This window comes from Aethalodelphis obliquidens, unplaced genomic scaffold (genome assembly GCF_003676395.1).
Source record: "Aethalodelphis obliquidens isolate GAN/ISIS:26980383/991018 unplaced genomic scaffold, ASM367639v1 scaffold18, whole genome shotgun sequence".
NCBI lineage: Eukaryota > Metazoa > Chordata > Mammalia > Artiodactyla > Delphinidae > Aethalodelphis > Aethalodelphis obliquidens.
Genome location: NW_020837962.1, coordinates 12,803,365 through 12,830,449, shown reverse-complemented (window position 1 = coordinate 12,830,449; position 27,085 = coordinate 12,803,365). Strand labels below are relative to the sequence as shown.

General features: G+C 54.9%; 2 protein-coding genes across 3 annotated transcripts in view; one reads left to right on the top strand and one right to left on the bottom strand.

Annotated features, from left to right (window-relative positions):
* LMF1 (lipase maturation factor 1) overlaps window positions 1-11,035 on the bottom strand; it is a 92,273-nt gene extending 81,238 nt beyond the window's left edge. For both annotated transcript variants that reach the window (XM_027117927.1, XM_027117928.1), the window contains exon 1: window positions 10,843-11,035. In XM_027117927.1, the coding sequence (XP_026973728.1) occupies window positions 10,843-11,035 (193 nt within the window). The remainder of the gene's footprint in view (window positions 1-10,842) is intronic.
* Window positions 11,036-22,538: 11,503 nt separating this feature from the next.
* On the top strand, window positions 22,539-26,777 carry SOX8 (SRY-box transcription factor 8). The gene is made up of 3 exons (XM_027118315.1): window positions 22,539-23,019; window positions 24,344-24,573; window positions 25,281-26,777. Exons 1-3 carry the CDS (start codon window positions 22,598-22,600, stop codon window positions 26,018-26,020), a joined length of 1,392 nt encoding a protein of 463 aa, XP_026974116.1. The 5' UTR covers window positions 22,539-22,597; the 3' UTR covers window positions 26,021-26,777.
* Window positions 26,778-27,085: the final 308 nt, after the last annotated feature.

The window sequence follows — 27,085 nt, the reverse complement described above, 5'->3', positions numbered from 1 at the left end:
CCAAAATATTCATTGCAGCTCTATTTACAATAGCCAGGACATGGAAGCAACCTAAGTGCCCATCATCGGATGAATGGATAAAGAAGATGTGGCAATATATACAATGGAATATTACTCAGCCATAAAAAGAAATGAAATTGAGTTATTTGTAGTGAGGTGGATGGACCTAGAGTCTGTCATACAGAGTGAAGTAAGTCAGAAAGAGAAAGACAAATACTGTATGCTAACACATATATATGGAATCTAAGAAAAAAAATGTCATGAAGAACCTAGGGTTAAGACGGGAATAAAGACACAGACCTACTAGAGAATGGACTTGAGGATACGGGGAGGGGGAAGGGTAAGCTGTGACAAAGTGAGAGAGTGGCATGGACATATATACACTACCAAGCGTAAAACAGATAGCTAGTGGGAAGCAGCTGCATAGCACAGGGAGATCAGCTCGGTGCTTTGTGACCACCTAGAGGGGTGGGATAGGGAGGGTGGGAGGGAGGGAGACACAAGAGGGCAGAGATATGGGAACATATGTATATGTATTAACTGATTCACTTTGTTATAAAGCAGAAACTAACACACCATTGTAAGGCAATTATACCCCAATAAAGATGTAAAAAAAAAGTAAAAATAATATACACCTTATTTTACTTTTATTTATAACTTAAGGGCTTCCCTGGTGGCGCAGTGGTTGAGAGTCCGCCTGCCGATGCAGGGGACACGGGTTCGTGCTCCGGTCCTGGAAGATCCCACATGCCGCGGAGCAGTTGGGCCCGTGAGCCATGGCCGCTGCGCCTGCGCGTCCGGAGCCTTGTCTCCGCAACGGGAGAAGCCACAACAATGAGAAGCCCGCGTACCGCAAAACAAAACAAAACAAACAAACAAAAAACTATCCATGGGGACTCCCCTGGTGGTCCAATGGCTAAGTCTCTGCACTCCCAATGCAGGGGGCCTGGGTTCTGTCCCTGGTCGGGGAACTAGATCCCACATGCCGCAACTAAGAGTTCACATGCCACAAGTAAAGATCCTGCACACCGCAACTAAAAGATCCCACGTGCCACAACTAAAAGATTCTGCATGCCGCAACTAAATATCCCACACGTGGCAAGGAACATCCCAAGTGCCTCAACTAAGACCCAGGAAGCCAAACAAATAAATAAATAAATATTTTTTAAAAAATCAATGTAATCACCACACTAACAAACTAAATCAGAAAACCATAAGATAGTATCAATAGACCCACAAAAAAGTACATGAAAGAATTCATCCATTCATGGTAAAAAAACTTTCAGCAAATTAGGAATAGAAGGGTACTTCATCAGTTTATAAAACGTAACTATGAAAAACCTACAGCCAAGATCATACTTAAAGATTAATGACTGAATACTTTTCCCTGAAGATTTGGAACAAAGCAAGACTATCTCTTCTCTTATTACTCATATTCAACACTGTATAGGAAATCCTAGCTAGTGCAATGAAGCAAGTATAAGAAATAAAGGTATATAGGTTAGAAAGGAAGAAATGAAACTATCTCTATTAATAGACTGCCTATGTAGAAAATCCCAAAGAATCGACAAAAAAGAAAGAAGAAGAAAAAAAAGCCCTCATGGCACTAATAAGTGAGTTTAAGAAGGTCACAGAATACAAGACCAATATACAAAAGTCAATTATATTCCTATATATCAGCAATGAACAACTGTAAGCTGAATGTTTAAATATTACAATAGCCACCAAAAAAAGTGCCTAGGGCTTCCTTGGTGGCGCAGTGGTTGAGAGTCTGCCTGCCGATGCAGGGGACACGGGTTCGTGCCCCGGTCCGGGAAGATCCCACATGCCGCGGAGCGGCTGGGCCCGTGAGCCATGGCTGCTGGGCCTGCGCGTCCAGAGCCTGTGCTCCGCAGTGGGAGAGGCCACACCAGTGAGAGGTCCACATACCGCAAAAAAAAAAAAAAAAAGTGCCTAGATAAAAAACTAACAAAATATATGCAGAATCCGTACATGGGAAACTACAAAACATGATGAGAGAAATCAAAGAAGATCAAAATAAATGGAAAGATTCATTGTGTTCATGAACTGGAAGAAGAGCCAGCATTATTAAGAGGTCAGTTCTCCCCAATTTGATCTATAGAGTCAATGCAATCTCAATCAAAACATCTGGTAAGCTTTTCCATAGATATTGACAAGCTGATTCTAAAATGTATATGTAAGAGCAAAGGAACTAGGATAGCCAAAATAATTCCGATGACGAACAAAGTTCGAGGACTCATTTTATCCAATTTCAAGACTTACTACAAAGCTACAGTAATCAAGACAGTGTGGTATTAGCAAAAGTACAGACACATAAATCAATGGGAGACTAGAGAGTCCAGAAGTAGACCTACACAAAGACAGTCAACTGATTTCTGACAAGGGTGCAAAGACAATTACAGACAAAGACAGTATTTTCAACAAGCGGTGCTGGAACAACTAGACATCATATGCAAAAAAAATGAACCTTGACGCATAACTCACACTTTGTACAAAAATTTATTCAAAAGGACCAGAGACCTAAATGTAAAACATAAAAGTATGGAACTTCTAAAATAAAATATAGAAGAAAATCTATGTGACTTGTGTTTGGCAATGAGTTTTTAGATACAACACCCAAAGCATGACCCATGAAAGAAAACACTGATAAATTCTACTTTATCAAATGAAAAACTTTTGTTCTGTAAAAGATTTTTTTTTTTTTTTTTTGCTCTACGTGGGCCTCTCACTGTCGTGGCCTCTCCCGTTACGGAGCACAGGCTTCAGACGCGCAGGCCCAGCGGCCATGGCTCATGGGCCCAGCCGCTCCGCAGCATGTGCGATCTTCCCAGACCGGGGCACGAACCCGAGTCCCCTGCATCGGCAGGCGGACTCCCAACCTCTGCGCCACCAGGGAAGCCCTGTAAAAGATATTTTTAAGAGAACGAAAAGACAAGCCATAGACTGGGAAAAATACCTGCAAATCACATATCTGATAAAGGACTTGCATCCAGAATAAAGTACCATTAAAACTCAACAACAAGAAAACAAACAACCCAGTTTTTTAAAGGGCAAAAGATCTGAACAGATACTGAAAGTCATCTGCTTCACACAAAGAAGATACACAGATGGCAAATGAGCACATGAAAAGATGCTTAATATCATTTGTTAGTGGGGAAACGCCAATTAAAACCACAATGCAGGGGCTTCCCTTGTGGTGCTGTGGTTAAGAATCCGCCTGCCAATGCAGGGGACACGGGTTAGTGCCCTGGTCCGGGAAGATCCCACATGCTGCAGAGCAACTAAGCCCGGGAGCCCCAACTACTGAGCCTGCGCTCTAGAGCCCGCGAGCCACAACTACTGAAGCCCACGTGCCTAGAGCCCATGGTGCTCTGCAACAAGAGAAGCCACCGCAATGAGAAGCCCGCGTACCGCAATGAAGAGTAGCCCCCGCTCACCGCAACTAGAGAAAGCCCACGTGCAGCAACAAAGACCCAACGCAGTCAAAAATAAATTAATTAAATAAATAAATATTTTAAAAAAAACAACGCAATGCAGTATCACCACACACCTATCGTAACAGCCAAAATCCAAAAAACTGAAAATACTGAATGCTCCAGAGGATTCAGAAAAAGAGGAACTCTCATTCATTGCTCGTAGGAGGCAAACTGGTATGGTCACTCTGGAGGACAGTTTGGCAGTTTCTTATAAAGTTAAACACAGATTTACCATATGACCCAGCAATTATACTCTTACGTGTTCACTCAAGTGAACTGAAAACTTACATTTACAAAAAAGCCTGCATGCAACTGTTTACAGGAGCTTTGGTCATAATTGCTAAAACTGGAAACAACATAGATGTCCCTCAGAGCTTGAATGGATAAAAACTGTGGTGCGTTCATAAAACGGTATGATATTCAGAGAGAATATCAACGGAATGTTGATTCACTCAACAGCATGGAAAGATCTCAAGTACATTTTACTAAGTAAAGGAACCCAGACCCAAAGGCTACACACTGTAGGATTCCATTCATCTGACACACTGGAAAAGACAAAACCATGGGGCAGAACACATACCAGAGCATGCCAGGGGCTGCGGGGGGAAGCCGATTACGTGGACAGGGGAATTTTCAAGAGATGTAACTATTCTGGTACAGTACTAGAGTGACTGATAACTATGCATTTGTCAAAACCCATAATTGTACATCATAAAAAACGAACTTTAATGTATATAAACTATCAAAACAACCTAGCCAGGAGGTTAGGGGATGCCAGCATAGAATGCAGACTGTGACAAATGAATCAAACTCTATCACAAATGTATAACTCGGCCACACTGAATGCAAGGAAAGAGGGAAGGCTGGCCTAAGAAACTTTGGAAATTGTTCTGAGTAAAAACTAAGGACAAAGACAAAAGTAACTGTATAGAAACACCAGAGTCTAATTGGGGGTAGGCGAACAATTCTAAGACTGCTTTGCATGTGCATTGGGGTTAAGCAAATAAACCATGGGGGATGGTGGGGCAAGATTTCTCACTAGTGGAGAAGGAGGTTCCAGATAAGCAAAAAGGGAAGGCCAACACACACCCCACATACTGGATGAGAATCGGAGATGCCAATGAGAATTCATGTTTACCCTAATATACATTCAAATGGATATGCAGAGAAATGACCATATGTGAGTGAGCACACCCACATATGTAACCTAGCTCTGTTTGCTAAGAGAGTCTGGAAGCAGTGACACCCCAGTAGCAATGGGCACTCTCAGCACAGCACCCAGATCTGGGTTCCTAACACCACTCTCAAATAAAAGGAACGAGGGCTCCTGGAGAAATGGCTGGTTTTAGGGCTGGGAAATGAGAGGAGCCTGCAGCATCCTGTAGTACCACAAAGTAAGGAAGCTCTCGAAAAATAAAGAATGGAGGCATGTCACAGGGATACGGGAGACAACTGGGAAGAACCACCACTGACCAGAGCTGGACAATTTGATACCACGAGGAACACTGCTGGACCACAACCCACAGTGTAAACAAATATGACAATTGCCAAATAAATTCATTACAGAGGATATCCAAATAACATGTGGAGATACCACCTCGGGGGGTCCCTGGAGCATGGACTGGACCCCATGACGGACGGAAAAAGGAGAACTTGACAGAGGAGACACCTGGCAGACACACCCCAACCAGGTGATCCAGGTCAGTATCACCCGTGATGCGAAGGGTGCCTCTCCTCTGTGAGATTCTCCCCACAACCTGTCCAGTCATGAGAAGACATTAGACAAGCCCAATTTGAGGGACATTCTACCAAACACATGACCAGACATGCTCAAAACTGTCAAGGTCATGAAGAGGCAGGGAAGTCCAGAGACTGCTGCAGACCAGAGGGGACAGAGGAGCCATGACGGCTAACGCAGTGCGGGGACACCGGATGGGAAGGGGTGCTGGTGGAAAACCAATAAGGTCTGGAGTTTGGTTAATAGTTTTGTTTTGTTTTTAAAGGCAAATGTTTCTTGAATACTACGTGCGGCTCACTGTAACTGCAGGAAGAAAATTGAGACCTGATCCCCCCCATGACAGCAGATGTCCAGGATGTCAGGAATAAAGACAGAACACTGGACACCAGAGGGTCAGCAGGGAGGGCTCCCCTGGTCTTCTCCTCGCACCCCTCCTGCTGCCTCCATCACTGGGCAAAAGCTGCCCAAGTCCATATGCCACCGACTTTCCTGGTAACATGGAGGCCACCCCCACAGTGGTGCCCACCCAGCCCTGGCCGTGTGTGTGCACATCCACACACACGCACCCAGGTGGAGCCTGTCTCTCCCGACTCAGACTACGTGGGGACCTAATTAGCAATGGCTGAACAGCTGGACATCCTCCCTCCCCACAACCACACTCCAATGCCATGAAAGAAAAACGAAATTTGGTCTCACTAGTTAAAAAGTAAATCTACCAACAACACGTTAAAAGGATCATACACCCTGATCAAGTGGGATTCATCCCAGGGAGGCAAGGATTCTTCAATATATGCAAATCAATCAATGTGATATGCCACATTAACAAATCGAAGAATAAAAACCATATGATCATCTCAACAGATGGAGAAAGAACTTTTGACAAAGTTCAACATCCATTTACGATATTTTCAATTTTTAATTTAAAAAAATTTAAAGTTTTAAATTGTGGTAAAATACACAAAGCATAAAACATACCATCTTAACTAAAAAAAAAAAGTAAATCTAAGGCAAGCATCATAGGAAACTTCCTACCTTACAGGAAAAAATGAAAATAGAATGGATTTAAATTTCAGATGAAAAGAACCTATTCATTTTTCACTCCTGTTATAGAAATGCCTAAATAAAGAAAAAAGTTTTCAAAAAATCATAGGATCTCAAAGCTAAACCAAACAACCAACCTTAGAAAGGCTCAGTCAGCCCCCACTCTGCTCTAGGAAAGAGTCAGCCCTCTGCCCAGCTCTAGGAAGGAAGGGGACACCCCCCCACCACCACAGCTCTAGGAAAGGAGGAGACAGCCCCTGACCAGCTCTAGGAAGGAAGGAGACAGGGCCCAGGCATGAGACTCTCAGCTGCTCCCTGGTGGGGTAACCCACAGACTGACCTAGGAGAGGTTACCAGGTCACCTAATATGCATTATCAAGGATGTCTGCAAATATTTTCTTTAAAATATCAAAAAGAAAAAATTTAGTTTTCTCTCCCTTTCAGATAAAGTGCTATAAAATTAAAACAGAATCATCTCCGAAATGTCACTCTCCGATGGGTGGTTTTATGGACTGTGGCTACATTCTGGGCCTTAGAAAAATAACCTCCAGTACTTTTTCTTTAAAGGTTTTCTTTAAAGGTGTGTGCTGTAGAGAGCTCAGACGTAGGGCAGGTTTATTTCTTAAACAAACTGGAAGCATTTTACAGAGAAGCTTGTGAAACCAAGCAGAGCATTTCATTAGCAATCAAGGGGCCTGGAGGGAAGAACTAACTTCCCATGAATCTTGGAAGCGCTGAAAGCTCAGAACAACAGAAAATGAAGCAAGATTCGAGTACTCTTTTGGTTCCATTTTCTTCCTCAAAATTTCCAAAGAACACCTAAGAGTTCAGCAAATGCAGGTGTGTGTGGTTCTGCTGGGCTGCGCCAGTGCTGGGCCTGGGCGCTGACTGGCCGCAAGGCTAAGCTACCAGACCCCAGGTGAGACCTCTTGACCATGAGTGAGACAAGCTGCCGCTGCTAGAGGGTGTAGTTTAGGTTCACCTCAGACGCTCTAACAGTGACTGGCAGCTGGGAGGAAAGACCTAATAAACTCTACTACAGGTAAAGTAAACAAGGAAAGACTCAAGCATGACACTGCACAGCAAATCTGAACCAAAAGGACAGTACCGTAAGCTGGCAAAGCCAGGAATCAGAGTTGGGCTAAAACTAGTTGTGAGATCTTTTTGAAGTAGGATTTTAAAAGATATATTATCCCGGGGACTCCAAGGTACCATATGAAACTGGGGAGATAAATAATTTTGCTGATGTGTCAAAAAGTCCTCCATTCGCTCCAGTGCTTGCAGTTCCTTGGAGGGCACCATGGCGGCAGTCACCTACACATGGTTACTCATACGGTCCTGGCCATCACGGCGGGTCCCATATGAGGGCACAATTCCCGAGGCCTGGGAGGAGCTCACCTTCTTCTGCAACAGATCCTCGTTTAGCTTCAGGCTCTGGTCTGATCTGGGAGCCTCAGTGCATTGGTGGTCCCCAAAGGGGTACATCTGGGACCCACTGGGGGGTCTGAACAGACAGGGGCCTGGAGTCAGCAGACTGGGCAGGGCCAGAGAAGCTCGTCCAGAACTAGGGCAGGAGTCTTAAGTCTGAGTGAGCTCACCTGGGCCCTGCGAAGGAACGAGGAAGGGAGCTCACAGAGCCACGCCATCACATGACAAGGACCCGGGCCAGGATGGCAAGGCAGCAGACTCGAAAAGCTCCCAGAGAGGAAAAAAGGTCCCTGTGGTATTGTCATATCATAAGAAATATTTATTTGGTCTTCGTCCAGGTTCCTGGCACAAAGCTCCTAAAACCCCAGGGATTTCCTGAGTGATGAGGTGAGAGGAGCATCTGTTATTCATAACAAGCCCCTTTCAACCTTACCTGGGTTTATACCAATGAGGTGATTCTTGGAGGATGGGGGCTGGTTGCCAGAGGAAATTTCAGCCCCACTCCTGACCTCTAACCTCACGGGACGGGGAGGGGCTGGAGACGCAGCTGATCTCCAACAGCCAGGGATTTAATCAGTCCTGCCTGTGTAATGGAGCCTCCACACAAACCCCAAATGGAGGGGTTCAGGGAGGTGCTGGGAGGGTGGCTCCCTGGGAGGGCGTGGGGGCTCTGCACCCCTTCCCACACCTTCCCTGGGCATCTCTCCCATCTGGCTGTTCCCAAGTCATGTCCTTTATGATAAACCAGTAACATAAGCAAAGTGTTCCCCTGAGTTCTGTGAGCTGTTCTGGCAAGTTATGGAACCCGAGGAGGGGGTCGTGGGAACCCCAATTTACATATGGTTGGTCAGAAGCACAGGTGACGGCCTGGACTTCTCACTGGCGTCTGTGGTGTTGGGGGGTGTCTCGTGGGACTGAGCCCTCAGCCTGTGGGGACGCCGGGCAGTTAGGGTCAAAACGCACTGACTTGCAGGACACTCACGTGGTATCTGGACAATCAGACGATTACTCGCTGTGAGAAAAAACCCACATCTGGTGTCACAAGCATGTGAGCAGAAGAAATAAAAGTGTTTCCCTTTAGTCACCTGCAAAAGAGCAGGAGTCAGACTGTGTAAAGACCCCTTGACATCACAAAGTTCTGAGGAAAACTGCTCTGAGAGCCACAGACCCAGGCAAGTGGCCAATTTCTACGTGTGCAAGGAAGGACACAGAAAGTTCACCTTCTCTGTATCTTTTCTTGGAACGTTGTTTTGGGATATGCTCCAGTAAAGAGAGAGAATAAACCCCAAAACAAGACACGAGATCTGAGGAATTACAACTACAACTCAGAGAGAACCAGGGGCCTCTCGGGTGGGCAGTCTCTGACCTGAGTGTCACACCCAGGGCCTGGGGTGCCGAGCTGGGGAGGAGGGAGGACACAGTTGGAAAAGTATCCTGTGGTGGCACAGAGCAATGATAAAGGCTGCAAAACGTCAAGGAAATTTTATGGAGCAGGAGCTGCTCCTAGAAGACAGAGGACGGAGGTATTAAACACCGACCCTGGCTTCAAGGAGCTCCCAGGGAGTCGCACAGACAGGTAGACTAATGACACTAAGAACTCTGTTAGATGTGCAGAGGGTGAAGGAAGCATAGGCTAGGGGTCCATTATTCAGCCTCCTGGTGGGGTCAGCAGTCCATGAGGGCAACTGTAACACTCAACGTCAAGTGAAAGCTGTGGACAGTCTGTGGCATTGTGGGAAATTCCTGGGACTTAAGGGACTCTGAGGTAGCTCACAGTCCCCAGGAGATCTGGAACCCTCCAGAAAGAAATCAATACAGGGCGACTGCCTACTTGCCAGAGCCATCTCAGCCAGGGACCCTCGTCCCTGAAGATGGTAAACTGGTTCCTTCGTGCAGCTGAAAAGCACTGACTCTACCCCAAATAGCGAGAAAAGATGGGGGTGGGGGGAATGCATATGCCAAAGCAAATCATTCTGTGCTCAGTACCGGCCTTAAAATATCTTCTTGACCCACTGGTTCAAAACGGTTTCCTTCTGAACCGAACAGAGAATCCCTGTGGAGATCAAAGGCAGCCCCTAACACTGGAAAGCCAAGCTGAGTTTTTTATAAGCTGTGCTCTCTGCGAGCTAAGCCACCAGGGTTTTTCTACTGTCATGGCGCCGGTTTAAGGGTCTGTTAAAGTCTCGGAGATTAACTTTGTCTTGACTCCATCTTTTACTAAGTGACAGCTCAACCGTTTAGAATGACTAATCCCGTGGAAAATAAAGCAATACTGGCAAGAAGTATTTTCTATAGTAACTTAGAGCGCACGAGAGTCGAAGCTGAATCCCCCAGCGCCGCACACCGAGCCTCACCGCGCGCCCGGCCCTGGTCCCCGCGGCGCCCCGCTCGGTGTGTGATGACGGTCGCTGTGCAAAGCGTGGCATTTCCACTCCCTTGGAACGCATGTTCTGAAAACTCAGAAATGACGCCGGGACGGCCGGTGCCCGCGGCGTGCAATCCCGGCCGGCCCGCCGGGTACCAGCGCCCTCCGGAACCCTCTAGAAGGGCGACTGCCCACTGGCCCCAGGCCATCTCAGCCGGGGGCTGTGCCCCAACCCCACTGGCCCCCGCACTGCCACGTTTGTCTGAGAAGCCCAGTTTGGCTTCAGGCACCAATGCTCGACCCAGGGCGTTTGTGCCCCTCCAGGCGTGGGGATCGGGGTTGGGGGGGTGTGCACTCCCCGCGCGCGCGGACGGGGGGCGTCGGGTGTCCAGCGGTGTTCTGGGGGGCGGCCTGGGGCGAGGGGAGGGAGAGAGGGAGACTGGAGCAGACCACGCGGTTCTCCGCCTGATCAAACCTGGCGCGCACAGAACCCCGCAGGTGAGGCCGCACCTGCTGCTCAGGCCTCAAAGCTTTGGAGCCGCGGGGAGGCGGCGGGGCCACAGCTCGTGGGACCTGTAGGCGGCAAAGGGGAGTCACCGCCTCACGAGCTCCTGGTCAGCGCGGGGTCGGCGTGGGGGCCCCCCGGACCTGCAGGACGGAGGGGGGCGCAGGGCCGAGGCTCGGCCGCGAACCCGCTTGGGGGTGGGCCTGAGGGTGGGGGGCAGGGCGCGAGCGGAGGGACCACACTGGGGCGCCTGGCCCCGCGAACTCACAGTAAACGAAAGCGAGGGCCTTCAGGAGCACGATTCTGGTCAGCCAGAAGGTGCCCGCGCGGAGGCGGGCTGGGCAGCCCGCAGGGTCGCGCCCCGGCCCTGGCGAAGATTCAGGCGCCGGGCCCGCGACCCCGGCCTTCCGCCTCCTCAAGGGCTCCTCCGGCGTCGCCATCGCCGGGCCGTCGGAGCGCATGCGCGAGGAGCGCCGCGCGCTGAAAATGCCCCGCCCACGCCGAGAGACCCCGCCCACACTTAGAGGTCCGACCAACTCCGGCCAGCCACGCCCATGCGCGGGGAGCGAGGAGTTGGCCCGATACCGCTCGCGCTCCCCGCAGGTCGCTCGGGGCGCTGCAGCCGTGAGAGTAACGGGGTGGGTTCGTGGAGAACGGCTCGTCGCCCCACCTGGAGCGGGCTTGACCCACTCACTCGTTCATTCACTCGCTCATTCATTCATTGAATTAGCCAAAGTTGCAGAGGCCCCCAGTGCACTCCCCTACCTAGGCGCCTCCCCTCCTGGACCCTCACACTGGAGAGGGACGGATGGCACTTCAGAAGCAGAAATGCAATGTGAAAGAGATTATTGGAAAGCACGTATCAGACCACAGGCCTTCTCCGCGTCCAGGGCAGCTGAGATGTGGGCAGCCAAGGACCCTGGAGGGTACTGCGCTCCTGCTGCACGCCCTGGCAGTGTGTAGACTTGCATTCCTGCAGAGGAAAGGCCAGAGCAGCAGCTTCACCCCAGGGCTCCAGGCTGCCACTGCCTGATCGGGTGGTGTGGACCGGTACCTCACAGGTGTCCCCTCCCAACTCCCCATCTCTGCTGTCTGAGGAGGGTGCTGGGGTGATGATCACACAGCTAGTGAGGGACAGTGCACGCAGTGGCTGGGCCCTAAAGTTCAGACGCTCCAGCTTTCTTTCCCTTTACCCCCCACCAACCCCACAACATCTCTGCACAGGACAGCAAAGTCCCTTTAGACGGTCAGCGCTCCTATTGGCCCTCAAGACTGGACCTCCAGCCGCAGGGGAGAGTGGTGGGCTGAGGATTCAGAGTAAGGAAGAGCTTACTGACCAATGACCCAAGCATAACCCCAGTGAGGACACAAGCAACTCTACATTCTGAAGATACAGGAGAGGTGTCTCTAAGCAGGTGGAATGGTAGGCATTCCTCAGAGGAAGGAAGAGCTGTGTGAGAGAGTGGACCTTAGGGGTTACTGGGTAAACTGTGGGGAGCTTGGAAGGAAATGATTGAGGTAGGTGTGTTTTTTTCTTATTCATTTGTTAGAGCTCTTTACATATTAAAGATCCTCTTTTTTAATATTGCTTGGGATTTTATCTACTTAAAATATCTTTCCATTTCAAAGTGGAAGTAGATCAACATTCTCACTTTATAGTTTAAAAGAAAAAAACATTAAAGTCCATGAGGTATAGTTTTCATTTTAACTATACCATTTTCATTTGTGTTGGCCACTGAGAATTCAAAGGTAAATATGAAATAGTTTTGATCCTGAAAGAATTCACAGTCTAGTAGGGGAGAGACAACCACCTAGTCATACAATGTGAAATGCACTACACACAACAAGCCCAGACAAGTGAGTGGTGAATTTTGTCAAGAAAGATCTTCTTGTCTGTATATTGCAAATGTTCTGGGTTTTTTGTTTGTTTTTACGTCTTGTTCCTAGTCTTTGGTATGTAAATTATCAATAGTTGTGTAGTCAAATGATCAGTTTTTCTGGCATGTTTAATTATATCTTCACCTGTAGTGTAAGCCCCATGAGGGCAGTGATTGCCTCTGGACATAGGCTCTCCCAAATTAGGCTTGACCAGGAACTTCCGGAACCCCCCCTCCAGCCCTCAGCTGCCACCCCACCCTCCCATTGTTGGGGTAATAGCATTTACGTGTATATTATAGTGTGATTTTTTTTAAAAGCTCCCTTTTCTTTTCCATGAAAAACCCTCCCTCGGACCCCATCTCTAAGACCTATAAGAGATTTTCAACGGAGGGTGCAAACATCTTCTGTAGCCTGGAGAGCCCCTAGCTCCTTGAGCCCTCATCCTGAGGGCTCAAGCCTTGGGGAGCCCTGGCCGTGCCCTGCTTCCAGGTCCTTCCACAGGAACCCACAACCCACACCTCCCCTCCATACCCGCTGTTGTCCGGGTGCCACGTTCGGATGAGCCCACACAGCCACTTGGGAAGAGTGGGGAGAGTCCAGGGCCCCCAGCCCAAGCCTGCCCGAGCTTCCCTGGGTCCCCGCCTGGATGTGGGAGCTGCACAGGGGATGGAGGCAAGGAAGGATGGCTCTGCTGTCAGGTGTGACCCCGGGTGCTGCTTTTCAGGTGGGGACAGTTTTCACAAAGGGCCCTTTGTCCTCAGCTTCCCCTGGCTGGGGCTGCATTGTTCCCCCCTGAGAAGGGCACAATGGGACATTGTGCAGAGCAGAAAGGGGCCCCTTGTCCAGCCTCCAGCTCGCTGGGCTCTGGGCTCCCTCCCCGAGTTTGCACAGGGTGGGCGAGGCCATCAGAGGGTCCACCGGGAGCTCATGTTCTCATGTCTCCTCCAGGGTCCTCCTCTGAGCTGACTGCAGAGGTCCAGTCCATCTGAGGGTCTAGAACCTTCATGGGAATGAACCCCATCGAGCAGGGCTTGGCCATGGAAAGGCTGGCCAGTGGCTCAGTTCGTGGCCGTTTCAGCCTGAATTTAATCAAACGTGCACTGGTGTATTGTTCAGACATAAAAAAGAGTCATATTGATACATTCTACAACATAGATGAACCTTGAAAACATATTCAGTGAGTGAAGCCAGACAGGCACACAAAGCCACATATTGTACAATTCCATTTATATGAAACATCCAGAATAAGCAAATCCACAGAGACAGAAATTAGATCAGTGGTTCCCAGGGGCTGGGGGAGGGGGATGAGGAGTGACTGCTAACAGGGACAGGGTTTCCTTGTAGGGTGATGAAGATATTGTAGAACTAAATAGAGGTGATGCTTGCACAACATGGTGAATGTACTAAATGCTACTGAATTGTACACCTAAAAAAACTTAATTTTATGCTATGTGAATTTCACCAAAATTAAAAAAAAAAATCTGCTCTGGTCCTTGTTTCAGAATCACCTAAAAAGGCATTGCTTTTACCTGTTGGAATAAGTCATGTCATTTATACTTACATCTTCATTTAAACTTACATCTTCATCTATGCTAGAGAGCAACTAACAGTTTTAAAATAATATTCAGACATGGGTACATCTTGTGCCCCGCGAAGATGCCCCACTCTAAAACACACCTCTTCTGCAAACCCCAAGCCGGAGGGCCGGGGCCTGGTGCTGGGTCGGGGCACTGAGATGCTTTCCTCTTGCCCCACCACTCAGCGCCTGCATGCTGGGGTCTCTATGAAGCAGCTGTTCACCAACGCCAGGATCCTGGGGGAGGCTCCTGAACCTACATTTTCAAGGAAAAAACTATATGAAAACAAGCCAAGATACAGGAGAGGCCAGAGGTGCTGAGAGGAGGCCTGACTACCCTCCGGGCTGGTTTCAAGAGACCTGGAGCTGAGCCCCACCTGGACAGAGCCAGAAAGGGCCAAGAAGGGGAGGGGAGGGGAGGGGAGAAAGGGAGCTCCCCTGAGAGGAGCTCTCAGCTCAAGATGGGCTAGTGTCCCAGGAACCCCTAGGTGGGTCCGCCTGAAGCTCCCCCAGCACGGCCCTGGAGCCGAGGCGCACAAGCTCACAGCTGGCGGCACTCCCAGCAGCTGCGGGACGGCTTCAGAGGAAGGAGCCCCATGTCAGCACCTCGTCCAGCTGTCCCTGGGCACACGGGCCTGGCAGTCCCCACCGCATCAGGGTGATTGTCCCTGACGTGCCTTTGCAGCTGTCTCTGGCACCCACAAGAACCCAGCTTGGGCCCAAATCTAATCGTGCACCCTTCATTTACCCCAATTTTTCATGTCTTGACATCTGTTGATGGGGAGGGCAGGACCTGCTGGTGCTAACATCTGTCACTTTCTTCTGGAGGGGTGGTCAGTTTGGGCCGGCCCCACCCTGCCTGTCCAGCGGCCAAAACCCCCTGGTGAGGCTGGCAGGTGCGGGAGGGGGTGGGTGAGCAGGTGCTGGCCATTTGCTGGTTGTTCTGGAACCATGACTCATGGACGGCTGTTCTGCTTGGCTTGCCCGTCTCCTGTCCCCACACCTTGGTTCCGGGCCACGAGCACTCCTACCCCTGATCCCCAGAAGGAGATGTGACCCTGTGTGGACCTGCAAGCTGGTGAGCCATGACTGCCAGGCAGAGTGGAAAGCAAATAATCCCAGTGCAGTGACATTCTCTGGATGTAGAGCCTTATAGGGGAAAGAGTGTACAGTTATGTTTTTCTCACGGAATCATATTCTGAACTGGAAGAAGTCTTGAAAACTGCTGAGGTCACAATCAGGAGGCCTGCAGGTGAATTCGGCCCACAGAACTGTATCATTTACCAATCACCACGATAATGCCACGTAACAAACAGCCTCAAAGCCACAAGTTGTTGTGTTGCTGGGCAGTGCTTCCCATCCAGCCTGGCTCAGGTATGCCTCTGCAGTCAGCTGAGGTCTGGGTAGCAGCAGAGCCCTGGCTGGCCATTAGGGCCTCTCTCCGGCCACCCACAGGCCGCACCACTCCTTATAGCCTCGCCCTCAACAGCTTCCACGTTCCCCTCCCTGCCTGGCTCCTGAAGGCACCGGCATCCAAGACCGTGATTTGGCCCAAACCTGGGGGGTGCTGAGGGCTGGGCTGGGGGAGCTTGTGCCCAGTGCCATGCATCACCAGATCTTACCTTCTTAAGACTCACCCCGTGATTAAAGCAGACGATTCATTTCTGGAAAGAGAGGGCAGCATTGCTGTTACAGGTTCTCCTACAGGACGCCCAGTGGGCCTGACAGTGGGAGATGTGCTCGGAACTCTGCCAGCTTCGCATGATGGTGAGGTCACTGAGAAAATGCAGGACACATCAGGTGTTGTCTACAGCACACCCAGAATCCTACGGACATCAACTTGTGCAGGTCTGGTGGGGCCCCCGGGACAGACAGGTACTCTGCTGCCCAGAGTAACCCCGTAACTTGCCCAAAGCTAGAGGCCACAGAGAACGGCATCAGAACCCATGACCTGGAGACGCCCTCCTTTCTAGAACTCCAGCACCTTCTCGGGGGAGCACCACAACTCCCTCCTGCCCCTTTCCACACCCCAAGGGCAGGAGGCAGGAGGCAGGCGCAGGGACCACTGTGCAGCCCCAGTTCACAGACCAGCTGGGAAACCTCCTTCCACACTTTATTAGAACGCTTTGCCGGCATAAGCTTCTACAGGGCAGAGCCCCTGTGAACGTCACCCACTGTCCCAGCACCAACACAGGTCTGGCCTGGAAGCCCCAAAAGTGTTTTCAGAATGAGCTATAGAATACAGAACGCTTACTTCCCCCATCCCGATCTAGTCTAATGGACCTGCACAGCGGCCACTGGGGGCTCTCCATCTCATCGTGGTCACAGGAAATGTTGAAAGCTGCCAGAAATTGCTTCTAACCGCTCGGGTTAATTCATTACTGTACTTCCAGATAACGCACAGGGGTCACGTGATCAAGAGCTTTCGAAGCTGGCTCATCCCGGCCACTCCAGCACCCACCTCCACACAGCCAGCTCAGGGCCCCTCCTGTCCAAGGGAATGGAGAGGGAGCAGCAGGCCACCAGCCCTCAGGAGGCTCCAATATACCCGCCCCCGGGGTGCCAGCTACCTCCTCTGATGACCTGCCAGGCTCCTGCTTGCACCTGGCCAAGGAGCCCATTCCTTCTCAAACCAACACCAGGTGACTGGGTGCATATCACCAGTTTGAGTGGCAAAGTTGGCCCATATCTTGAAGTCCTCAGGTCCTGGGGCTCGGGAGCAGGTGGCTGACAGTCCTGTTCTACACATGCCATGTCCCAAGAGGAAGGAGACGTTGGGGTTTGCAGCCGAGGAGGCTGGGTTTTCTCTTGCCAGCGGCTGCCCCTCCAGCTCCTCGTGCCAGGCCCAGAGGGACCAAGGGACCCATGAAGAGAAGACCAGGAGTTTCCTGCACCTCTGCCCCAGCCCAACAACCCCAGAGGCAAAGCTTTGCCACACCCATATCTGAGCTCCTGCAGGCCGGCTCCCACCTCACTGCAGAAGAACCCCAATGTGCCTGCCTGAGAGCATCTTAATTAAACCCTCCTACTCTGTGTTCAGAAAAACAAATACCTGGGAGACCTGGGTGGTAATCTTTTGACAGGGTGTGTTTTAACTTGCCTTTGACACTAGTGGGTCTCTGGAACCTTCCATTGTGGCAGAGGCGGCCAGGTCCCTGCTGGCCGGAGCCCCTTACTCAGAAAGGGATTTTCTCTGTGACGTGTCTACTTTCAGCCATGTTGGCCCATCCCAGTCACACTCTGAGGGGTTCAACTTGGACAAGAGGCCTCATTAAATCTGAAAGCCAAGATTGGAAGGACAAGCATAGCTCTTGGCAGCCTGTTCGGGCTCAGAAAGCTGATTTTCTGAAGTGAGAGTCAGCTTCAATGTCCTGGGTCCCCTCCTGCAGGGGGGCTGAGGAAGTCTCTCCTGGCCCCATCGCTGGGGTCCAGGGGGCAAAGGCCCAGAATGAGAGTGGGGTCTGGGAGTTCAGGAGACTGAGGGCCCAACATGAGGGTGGAGTCCAGGGCCCAGGGGAGTGAGGGCCCAGCATGGGGCTGGGGTCCAGGGATCCAGGAGTCTGGTAGCACGCAGAGCCCTTCTGCAGGGACAAGGAATGGAATTTACTGGCTGATGGGGGAGACGTCCAGAGGAAGGCACACACCGATGCCAAAACGCTAACGCCTCAGCACTCAGTTCCTCTGTGGAAGACGCTGCTGGTGCCTGGCCTGGACCCCTTTGTGCTCCCTCTACCCCCGGGACCCTGCCTGGAGACGTTTTTGGCTGCAGAATCACCCTCTTCCCGCAGTCAAAGAGACCTAATGGCTGCTGGTGGAGTCAGCTCCAGGCCCACTGGCCAGAGAGAGATGGATGGGCACAGCCGGAGGCTTGGGGACCACTACCAGGAGGGGGTGAGTGGAGGCCAGAGCAGAGACCACAGCTGTTCCGACACATCTGTGCACACACATCTCACTGGGCAGACAATGTACTTTGGGGTCCTTGGGTTAAGCACTGCCCCCTCCCCAGAGAAGAACAGCCACAGCAGGGGGTCCCACCAGCAGTCAGCAGTCACCCCCAGGCCGTATGGGTTTACTTATCAGGAGGCCTTAGAGCTGATGAAAAGGTGCAGAGGGACAGCCTGGAGCAGGTTCTCCCTACCTGGAGGTGGGGAGGCATCCTGAGGAGGTGTCTGCTGGAAGCAGTAACAGGGCTCAGGAGCAAGCTACATGGGACCAGCGCCTGCCACGGGCTGGCCCCCAACACCCTGGCCCTGCGGGCAGAGAGGGGAGGAATCCGGGCGTGATCTTCCAGTGTCCTCTGCACAGGACAAGGAACAGCTACGGCCAGCTCCCGAGGGGATATTAGCCCAACCAAGGGGCCGGCTTCCACCCAAACCAGAACTTCCACACCAGCTGGCAATTATGTCGGGGAGGGGAGTTTCAGCAAAAGGCTTGGCCCAGAGCCCCGAGAGTCTGTTACTGGGGGATGCTGGACCCCTGGCACCCTTGGGAGCCCCCTCTCTTCTCTCTCTGGAGACCTGGTGGGCCAGGACGAGGCTGCCTTTATGGGGCCTCTGCTCAGAGCTGTCCCTTCATCTTTGGCCTGGAAGTTTGGTTCTGCAGACCGGCCAGTAATTAAAAGTACCAATTAATCCCCAAGGTTGAGCCGGGGTTCCCAGGATGTAATGCCAACTGCCTCAGGCTGGCTTGCCAAGAGGCCCAGGCCAGGGCTGCGGACACACAGGGGACACATCGGCCTGGGGTTCATGGGCCCACATGACCCGCCCCCAAGGTCTTTCTCTTAAAGACTCTACCAACTACACACATGGCCGCCCTGACTGTCTGAGAGAAGAGCCAGGCAGGGGACGGGCAGAGGATGGGCAGGTGTCCTTCTCCGTGGTGATCTGGCCCTCAGCAGCCCCTTCACATGGACTTCCCAAGCCGGCCTAGAAGCCAACGAGTGGATGGGCTGGGGGGTGTCTCTGCACCTGGAAGAGGTTTCCCTGGAGCTCTCCAGCCCTCCACTGGCCAGGTCTCGTAGGCACGGGGGGTGCCTGGCAGCCCACACCTCCTTCTTTGCAGGTCCCCTTGGAGCCTCTGCCAGGGGTGTGGGTCTAGAAACCTGCTTACGTCAGCTTTCCCACGCCCCAGGCTGATAGTCCCGGGGCAGGTACCTGGTCCAAACTTGGCCAATCAGATCGTCTCCCTGAAACCGCAGAGCCCACAGATGAAGGTAGAGGCATGTGGACTGGGGTGGGTGGGGACAGAAAGGAAGAGCTCAGAGAAGAGGGGAGCCGGGGGTGGACTGAGAGCTGCCCCTCAGCCTGGCTCTGTTCTCAGATAACCTGTGCTCTTTGCTGCCACAGAACCTTCGCACATGCTCCCCATCCCACCATGCTCTTTCCTCTCTCTTCGATTGGTCAGAAGTGTCAGGCCCCAACTTGTCACCTCCTCAAAGCCGCCTTCCTGGATCACCCCACCACCACCACCCCCCTGCCGCCCATGGTGAATGTCTCAGCCCCTTGGTGTGTTCACTGTTGGTCCCCTCCTCAAACGCCACATCTTCTAGGCTAGGACGGTGTAGTGTGGTTCTGTGCTGTGTTGCCCAGAAAAGCCCAGCACACAGCAGGCACTTCATCAATACTGGTAAACACAGGAATTAACTGTGGCCACCACCTCCTCTGAAGGCTACGTCCTGGTGTCCACTCAGGGGCTGCCTAGCAGATGAGGATATGAATCGAGGTCAGCACTAATGGGTGGGGCCAGATAGCACATGGCAAATTTTACAGCCTTCAAGACCACGAGGGAGCTTTGGGGCACTTCTGGGTGCCACCCTCTGTGTCAGCAGCCAGCCTGAGAAAAGCCCTGGCAGGGATCTGCCTGCCCATCCCCTGGGAATGGTGGCCTGCACATATAAGACAGAAGCTGCCCACCAGGACCCCATCAGTCCCTGAGGTGGTCACTGCAACCCGGTGGAGCTGAGGGTGGGGCCTAGGACTGCACATGCCACACACTGTGACCTGGATCTGGCACTGGACTCTCCTAGCTCAGCCTCTTTTCCCCCAAGAGTCCCAGTGGTCAACTGATTGTGTCCTAGGGGACATAGCTGTGTAGTGCCCCACCATGGGTCAGTGGGGAGCGGGGAGAGGCTGCCCTGCCCAGTGTACCCAATGCAGACCGTGCTCCATTTTCCCTGGCAAAGCAAAGCTCTTCATGGAAACGCAGACCTGGTGCCCAACGGCATGCCCAGTGCAGGGAGGGGTGGGATCTGATCCCCAGGACAGGGTTGGAGGCAGGACAGTTTGGGCCGGGTCTGTCATCCGTACCTCCTTCCCCCCACTTCAATCCTGCATTTATTTGCATGGATCCCTATGGGCCAGGAAGTCCGGTGGATGCCCCTGGGGAAGCCCTCACTTGGGCCTCCCTGGTGTCCTCCGACTGCAGGGTGGGACTCCAAGAGGAGGGCAGGACCTCCGAAGGGAAGCCACCGCAGACCAGCGGGAAGGATGTTCCTGGCAGGTGACCTTGCAAAGGCAGGCAGATGACAGGAGGGGAGGCAAAGGGACAGGCCACTCTGGAGGCCAGCTCTCCCTCTGGTATCAGGGCGTCCTCCCAGCACACTGTTTCGCCTTACAGCGAGGCTCCTCATGGTGCTTTCCTGGAAGATTGGAGGTCGGGTTCCCTGACCTGGGCCAGTGGGGTAGCCCTTCCATCACCTGAAGGTGGTGGGGAACAGGGCAGCCTGGGCGCTGGCCCCTGCCTCTTAGGCCCTGTGCCAGCTGTTCCAGATGCAAGGCTGCGGGGGTCCCGGGCATCCCCGGCATCTCCCAGAGCCCACTAGACGTCTGGCAGAAACTGTCTCCAAGGCCTAACTAAGGAGTTCGCAGCCCAGGCAATGGCGCACTCAGTTGGAAACTGGCTGGAGCCCTGTCTTACATGTGGGGGCGGGGTGAGGGCAGGAGGCTCTCCCTGCGAGGTCAGAGCCTTGGAGGGAGCTCCTGGGTTGGTAAAAGCACATAGGGGAGACTCTTCAGCTTTGGTGTTTTCTGCTAACAGACCCGCCCCTTCTACTCCTTAGGCTGCCGTGGCCACTCGCCCGGGAATCCATGACTCGGAAGGAGGTGCATGGTTGGGGAACTGGGCGCCCTTGACTAGGGTCACCCGGGTCGCAAGGTCGGAGACGCGCGTGTTCTGTGTTGGCTGTCTTGGGTGGGGGGTGGGGTAGTCTGGCGAAGCTCTGGGCGGCCGGGCCGTCGCCTCTCGGCGGGTTTGCCGAAAGAATCCGAGCCGCCCTCCGGGACCGCCGGGCCCACGGCCAACTGGCGTGGGCGGCCTCGGGCGGGGACTCTGAGCCGCGGCCCGGCGCTTGCCTCCGGGTAAATGTCCCCTCTCCGACCCCGCCGCCCCCAACAGGGCGGCACACCCCGCCCCCTTCTCTCCTTGGCTGGCGCGCCCACCTCCTCCACTCCAAGCGCCCGGAGCGGCCTCCGCCTCCGCCAGACCACCCAGGACCGCCCCGGCGGACGGCCTCGGTGCCCCCAACCCCCGGGTCACGCCCGGAAGGCCCTGGACCCCCGCGTCCGGCCACGCCATCCGCCGGGCCGCCCTAGGGACTCAGCTAGGGTCAGCCCAGGCCCCGCCCAGCGCTCCCGCCCCCTTCGGCGGCCGCGGCTTCTGTGGCAGCGCCCCTGCCGCACTTTCCGCGCCCGGACGGGATCGGGGTCCTGGGATCGCCCAGCTCTGAGCCGTGGTCCCTGGGCGCGCCGTTACCTGGACGTGCGCGGCGTGCAGACTGGCGCGCGGGAGGCTCCTGCACGTCGCGCCGGCCCTGCGGGCGGGGAGCTGACCCCCCGCCCTGGGCCGCAGGCTGGCAGCAGTTGACCCCGGCGCCTCTGGGCTGTGGGCAAGACATCGGGGCTCAACGCAAGCTGTGGGGGAGGCTCTTGAGGACCCGCCTCCTTACGCAGCGGGAGGCCGAGGCTGGGTAATGGGACCGGGGCCCGGACGCACAGGAGCAGCTATGAGCCAGCAGAGGGAGCGCAGCGGAGAACCCCAGCAGGCAAAGGGCACCCCGGAGCGCCCACCTCTACCCGTCTCTGCCCCCTTTTTCCTTCCCGCCCCTCCTGGAAGGGGGGCCCTCGGCGTGCTGCACAGCCCGGGATCCGGTCCTCGGCTGCCGGGCGCGCCGGCCCCACGTGGTGCGGCGCCAGGCGGGGTGGGCGGGGGCGCAGGGGGAACTGCGGCGCTTTCTTTAAGGTGGGGGGAGGGGGCGGGGGCGGCCAAGCTCCGCCCCCAGTGGCAGTGGGGTGCGCGCCGGCCAATGGGGAGCCGGGCGGGGGGCGGAGCCTTGTGGCCAATGCTTAAAGAAACTTGTTGCGGGTAGCCCAGCGGGGACTGAGCTCCGGCGACGGCGGCGGCGGCGGCGGCGGCGGCGGCGGCGGCGGCGGCGGCAAGAGGACCGGGGTTGGGAGGCTGCGGGACGCGGGTCGGGCCACCGCGCGACGACCTCGGGTCCCAGAGAGGCTGCAGCGCAGCCGGGCATCGGACTCGGTGCACCTCCCTGGTGCGCGCTTCTCCGCGCGCGGCCCCGATGCTGGACATGAGCGAGACCCGCGCCCAGCCGCCCTGCAGCCCATCTGGCACTGCTAGCTCCATGTCGCACGTGGAGGACTCAGACTCGGACGCGCCGCCGTCGCCTGCCGGTTCCGAGGGTCTGGGCCGTGCGGCGGGCGCGGGGGGCGGCGGCCGGGGCGACGCGGCCGAGGCGGCGGACGAGCGCTTCCCCGCCTGCATCCGCGACGCCGTGTCGCAGGTGCTCAAGGGCTACGACTGGAGCCTGGTGCCCATGCCGGTGCGAGGCGGCGGCGGCGGTGCGCTCAAGGCCAAGCCGCACGTGAAGCGGCCCATGAACGCCTTCATGGTGTGGGCGCAAGCAGCGCGCCGCAAGCTGGCGGATCAGTACCCGCACCTGCACAACGCGGAACTCAGCAAGACGCTGGGCAAGCTGTGGCGGTGAGTGCACTGTCCCGAGGCCGGGGCGGGGAGCGGGTTCTGGGGTGCGTGGAGCTGGGCGGTGGCGCAGCGCCCGGCCTCGGCCCTGCTCCCAGTGGCTGTTCCCAGGGCGAGTCGTAGTGGAAAAACCCGATCTGGCCAGACGGATGGGACGCGGGGTACAGGACGGCCTGGGCACGCAGAGGGCAGCAGGAGCAGTGTGCAGCCCCTAGCACATTCCCTGAGCCCAGAAACAGCCTTCTCTAGGCAGTGGATGGCAGGCCGAGTTGGGGACCCCAGCTGTGAGTGGCCGCAGAGCCTGGAAGCTTGTCCCTCCCAGAGGAAAGTGGCCTCTTTCTGGAAGCAGAACACAACTCTCTGGAGGTGCCCCCTCCTTGGAAAGGACTCCCCGACCACCCTGTGGAGGGAGTCCAGAAGGCAGATGGAATGGTGTGTGTTTGCCCCACCAGCACCTTCGGCACCTTCCCCGCAGCTTCTCCCAATGCTCTGCCACCTCTGCACCCTCACCAGGGAAGGAAGGGGATGGAGGGGGTATTCAGCACTGGTGTGCACTTTGGTGTGATGAGGCTGGCCGTTTTGCAGAAAGTAGGACGGCAAGCAGTGGGCAGCAGTGACAAGGTTGCTGCTTGGGACAGCCCATCCCCACCAAACGCTCTCTACTGGGGTTTAAAGCTCTGGATCCAGGGTGCTGGTCTCGTTTCCTGCTCCTCACCTCATGAGTGGGAGCTCAAAGCTTGTGTTTATGTCTTCTGTGCTCCGGCCTCTGTCCAGTCAGGGTGCTGTGGACCCATGGCAGCCCCGTGCCTCTGTATCCCTAGACCCTGTCCTGCAGGCAGACATGAGCTTCTGGAAGGGTATGGGGGGCCGGTGTGTGTTCTGAGCCTTAGCGAGGACCACTGGGTTTTGCCAGTGTTTCTGGAAGTCTGGGAAGCCCAGCTGCCCACAAAGTCCCGGCTTGGTTCCCAGAAGCCTCCCTTTGTCCACAGTGTGTTCTCAGCTGGGTCCTGGCCTCTTCACCCACCTGCCATAGAAAGTCCCAAAGGGAGGGGACAGGTTCAGGGAGGGGGGAAGTCAGAGGAGGAAGATGGAAGCCGGAAGGTTTGGGTCTTATTCTGGCTTGTTCCTCTGACCTCACCTAATGCCCTCACCCCCGGCTTGATCCCTTCTGTCCTCAGAGAAGGGGAGCACCTGCCTGGGGCCCACCAGGTTGCGGGCATGCACTCGGGCTTCCCTGGTCCTACCCAGCGCCTCACCTGATGCGCGGGCCAACACCTGGGGTGGTGTCGGCCCCCTCGTCATCTTGTTCCTGCCCTTTGCCCTGCAGCTTGCTGAGTGAGAGTGAGAAGCGCCCCTTCGTGGAGGAGGCAGAGAGGCTGCGGGTCCAGCACAAGAAGGACCACCCAGATTACAAGTACCAGCCACGCCGGAGGAAGAGTGTGAAGACTGGCCAGAGCGACTCAGACTCAGGCGCCGAGCTGGGCCACCACCCGGGCGGTGCTGTCTACAAGACTGACGCCGGCCTCGGTGACGCACACCACCACGGTGACCACACAGGTGGGCTCCTGGGGGTGGGAGCAGGGGCTCACTCCCAGGGCAGGCACCCTCAAGAGAACCAAACCTTCCCCGGGTACCTGGGAAAAGGCCCCATAGCCCCAAAAGGCAGCTGTTTCCGATGCCCACGGGGGCCTGCTTAGCCCCCTCTGAGACTGAGGGCCTGATATCTTGCCCTGGTCTAGCGCACTGTGACCTGGGTGTTTTCTGTCCTTCCCAGAAGCGTTTCTGCTCCGCTGGCCTTTGTGCTGGTTCTGACCTAGGATTCACCCATGCCACCGGCCTGGTGGTTAGCAGCCCAGTTTCAGGATCAGACTGACCCGGGTGGAATCCTGGCCAGCTGAGCAGTCTTAGTCATGCTGGCTACAGCCACGGGCCTGGGGAGACAGGTTTTGTGTGGACTGTGTTGTTGCCGTGGGCGAGGGGCTGGGCACTTCCTCTCCTCCCCCCCGCCCCCAGCTTGCTGTTCACGATGGGGCCTCCCTGGCCCCAGGCCTTTCCCTAGAACAGTGCTTAACGGAATTTCCTCGGCGAGGAGTGAGGTCTAGGTCTGGCTTTGCTGGAATTTCTGGGAAATGTACAGGAACAAAAAGCCGTTGATTCCTACCTGCGGCAGTTAGCGGGGCTGGTTTTCCTCCTGTGTGCACGTCACCAGCCTGGCCGCCCCCTACAGAAGGGGCATTCATCCCTGAAATGTGCTCTGTCCCCAGGGCAGACCCATGGGCCGCCCACCCCCCCCCCCCCCCCCAAGACTGACCTGCACCACGGGGGCAAGCAGGAGCTGAAGCTGGAAGGCCGCCGCCTGGTGGACAGCGGGCGCCAGAACATCGACTTCAGCAACGTGGACATCTCTGAGCTGAGCAGTGAGGTCATCGGAAACATGGACACCTTTGACGTCCACGAGTTCGACCAGTACCTGCCCCTCAACGGCCACTCGGCCTTGCCCACAGAGCCAGGCCAGCCCGCGGCCGCCAGCTCCTATGGAGGCACCACCTACTCGCACTCCGGGGCGGCTGGCATCGGGGCGTCCCCTGTGTGGGCCCACAAGGGAGCCCCATCGGCCTCTGCGTCGCCCACTGAGGCAGGGCCCCCGAGGCCGCACATCAAGACGGAGCAGCTGAGCCCCGGCCACTACAGCGACCAGTCGCACGGCTCTCCGGGGCACACCGACTACGGCTCCTATAGCGCTCAGGCCAGTGTCACCACGGCCGCCTCCGCCGCGGCCGCCAGCTCCTTCACCAGCTCACAGTGCGACTACACCGACCTGCAGGCCCCCAACTACTATGGCCCATACCCCGGCTACCCGTCCGGCCTCTACCAGTACCCCTACTTCCACTCGCCCCGCCGACCCTACGCCTCGCCCCTGCTCGGTGGCCTCTCCGTGCCGCCCGCCCACAGCCCCCCCAGTAACTGGGAGCAGCCCGTGTACACCACCCTGACCAGACCCTGAGGGTGCGGCCGCGTGGACGGGCTGCGGCCGAGGACAACCTTGATCTCGGCAAAGATAGATAGACCTCCGAGGGCTTCCAGAAGGTGTGTGACGTGGGGAGGAGCCGCGGCTCCGTCAAGTGCCTGCTGAGGTACGCGGGAAGCCAGGCTTTGTAAACGAGTCCCCTCTGCTTCCAGACTTCCAAACTCCTGTCCATGGACAAAGCCCTCCTTCCCTTCTCGCTCTCTTTTTGCGGGGACTGCGACTCTGACGGACAGTCACTGGGTCCCTCTTCCGAGCAGACGCCAGCGTCTGGGTTTTGCACCTCAGTGTCTGCAAAGCAGCAGCCACAGCACAAAGGACAAAAGGAGGGAAGAGGTGTGGGGTCTCCAGGCCGCCCGTGTTCCAAGGTCCTGGCCACCCTTGGCGCTGAGAACTCCCCGAGACCAATGGATGACGTTCCTGAGGCTGGTCATCACCCGTCACCCACAGCCTGGCGGGGATGTGTCCGCGGGAGCACCTCTTGGGACCAGCTCATTAGACCTGAGGTGTTCCTTGTAGTTAGGGTTCTTCCGAGCAAGGTTTGGCTGTGATTAACACTTCTCTCTTTTTATTTTATTTTTTTAATTTTTATTTTTGAAGCTTCAATGTGTTTGATTTGTTTTGAAAGCTGTTAAAATGTATTTATGTTCTGTATTATTTTATCTTTAATTAATGAAGTAATCTGTGCAGAGAGCAGAATTTAAGACAAAACGGAAGCCGCAGAGCTGAGGGTGAGGGCTGGGGGTGGGGGCAGATGGGGTGGGGCCCTTGCTCCAGGCATTTGCGAGCCTGGCTGTTTGGGAGGCATCAGGCAGAGCCCCAGCTCCAGGGCCCCCAGAGGTGGCCGGAACCCCGAGGCAGGAGAAGGGATTTGTCTTGTGGTGTCTCTGATCAGGTTGAGGTGCCCCTGGCACCTGGCATTGTCAAGGTTTAGAAGGCAGGGTGTCGCTGAATTTCATTCCTGCTCACAACCGTGCCAAGTGGTGGAGGCGGGAATTTCCTGGGACGTGGTGGCTCCAGAAATGCATTAATCTCGGCTCTTAG

Coding starts and splice junctions, on each gene's coding strand:
- SOX8 (XM_027118315.1), top strand. CDS start 22,598: ATGCTGGACATGAGCGAGACCCGCGCCCAGCCGCCCTGCAGCCCATCT. Junction 23,020..24,343: donor ACGCTGGGCAAGCTGTGGCG/GTGAGTGCACTG, acceptor TTTGCCCTGCAG/CTTGCTGAGTGAGAGTGAGA. Junction 24,574..25,280: donor CCACCACGGTGACCACACAG/GTGGGCTCCTGG, acceptor CTCTGTCCCCAG/GGCAGACCCATGGGCCGCCC.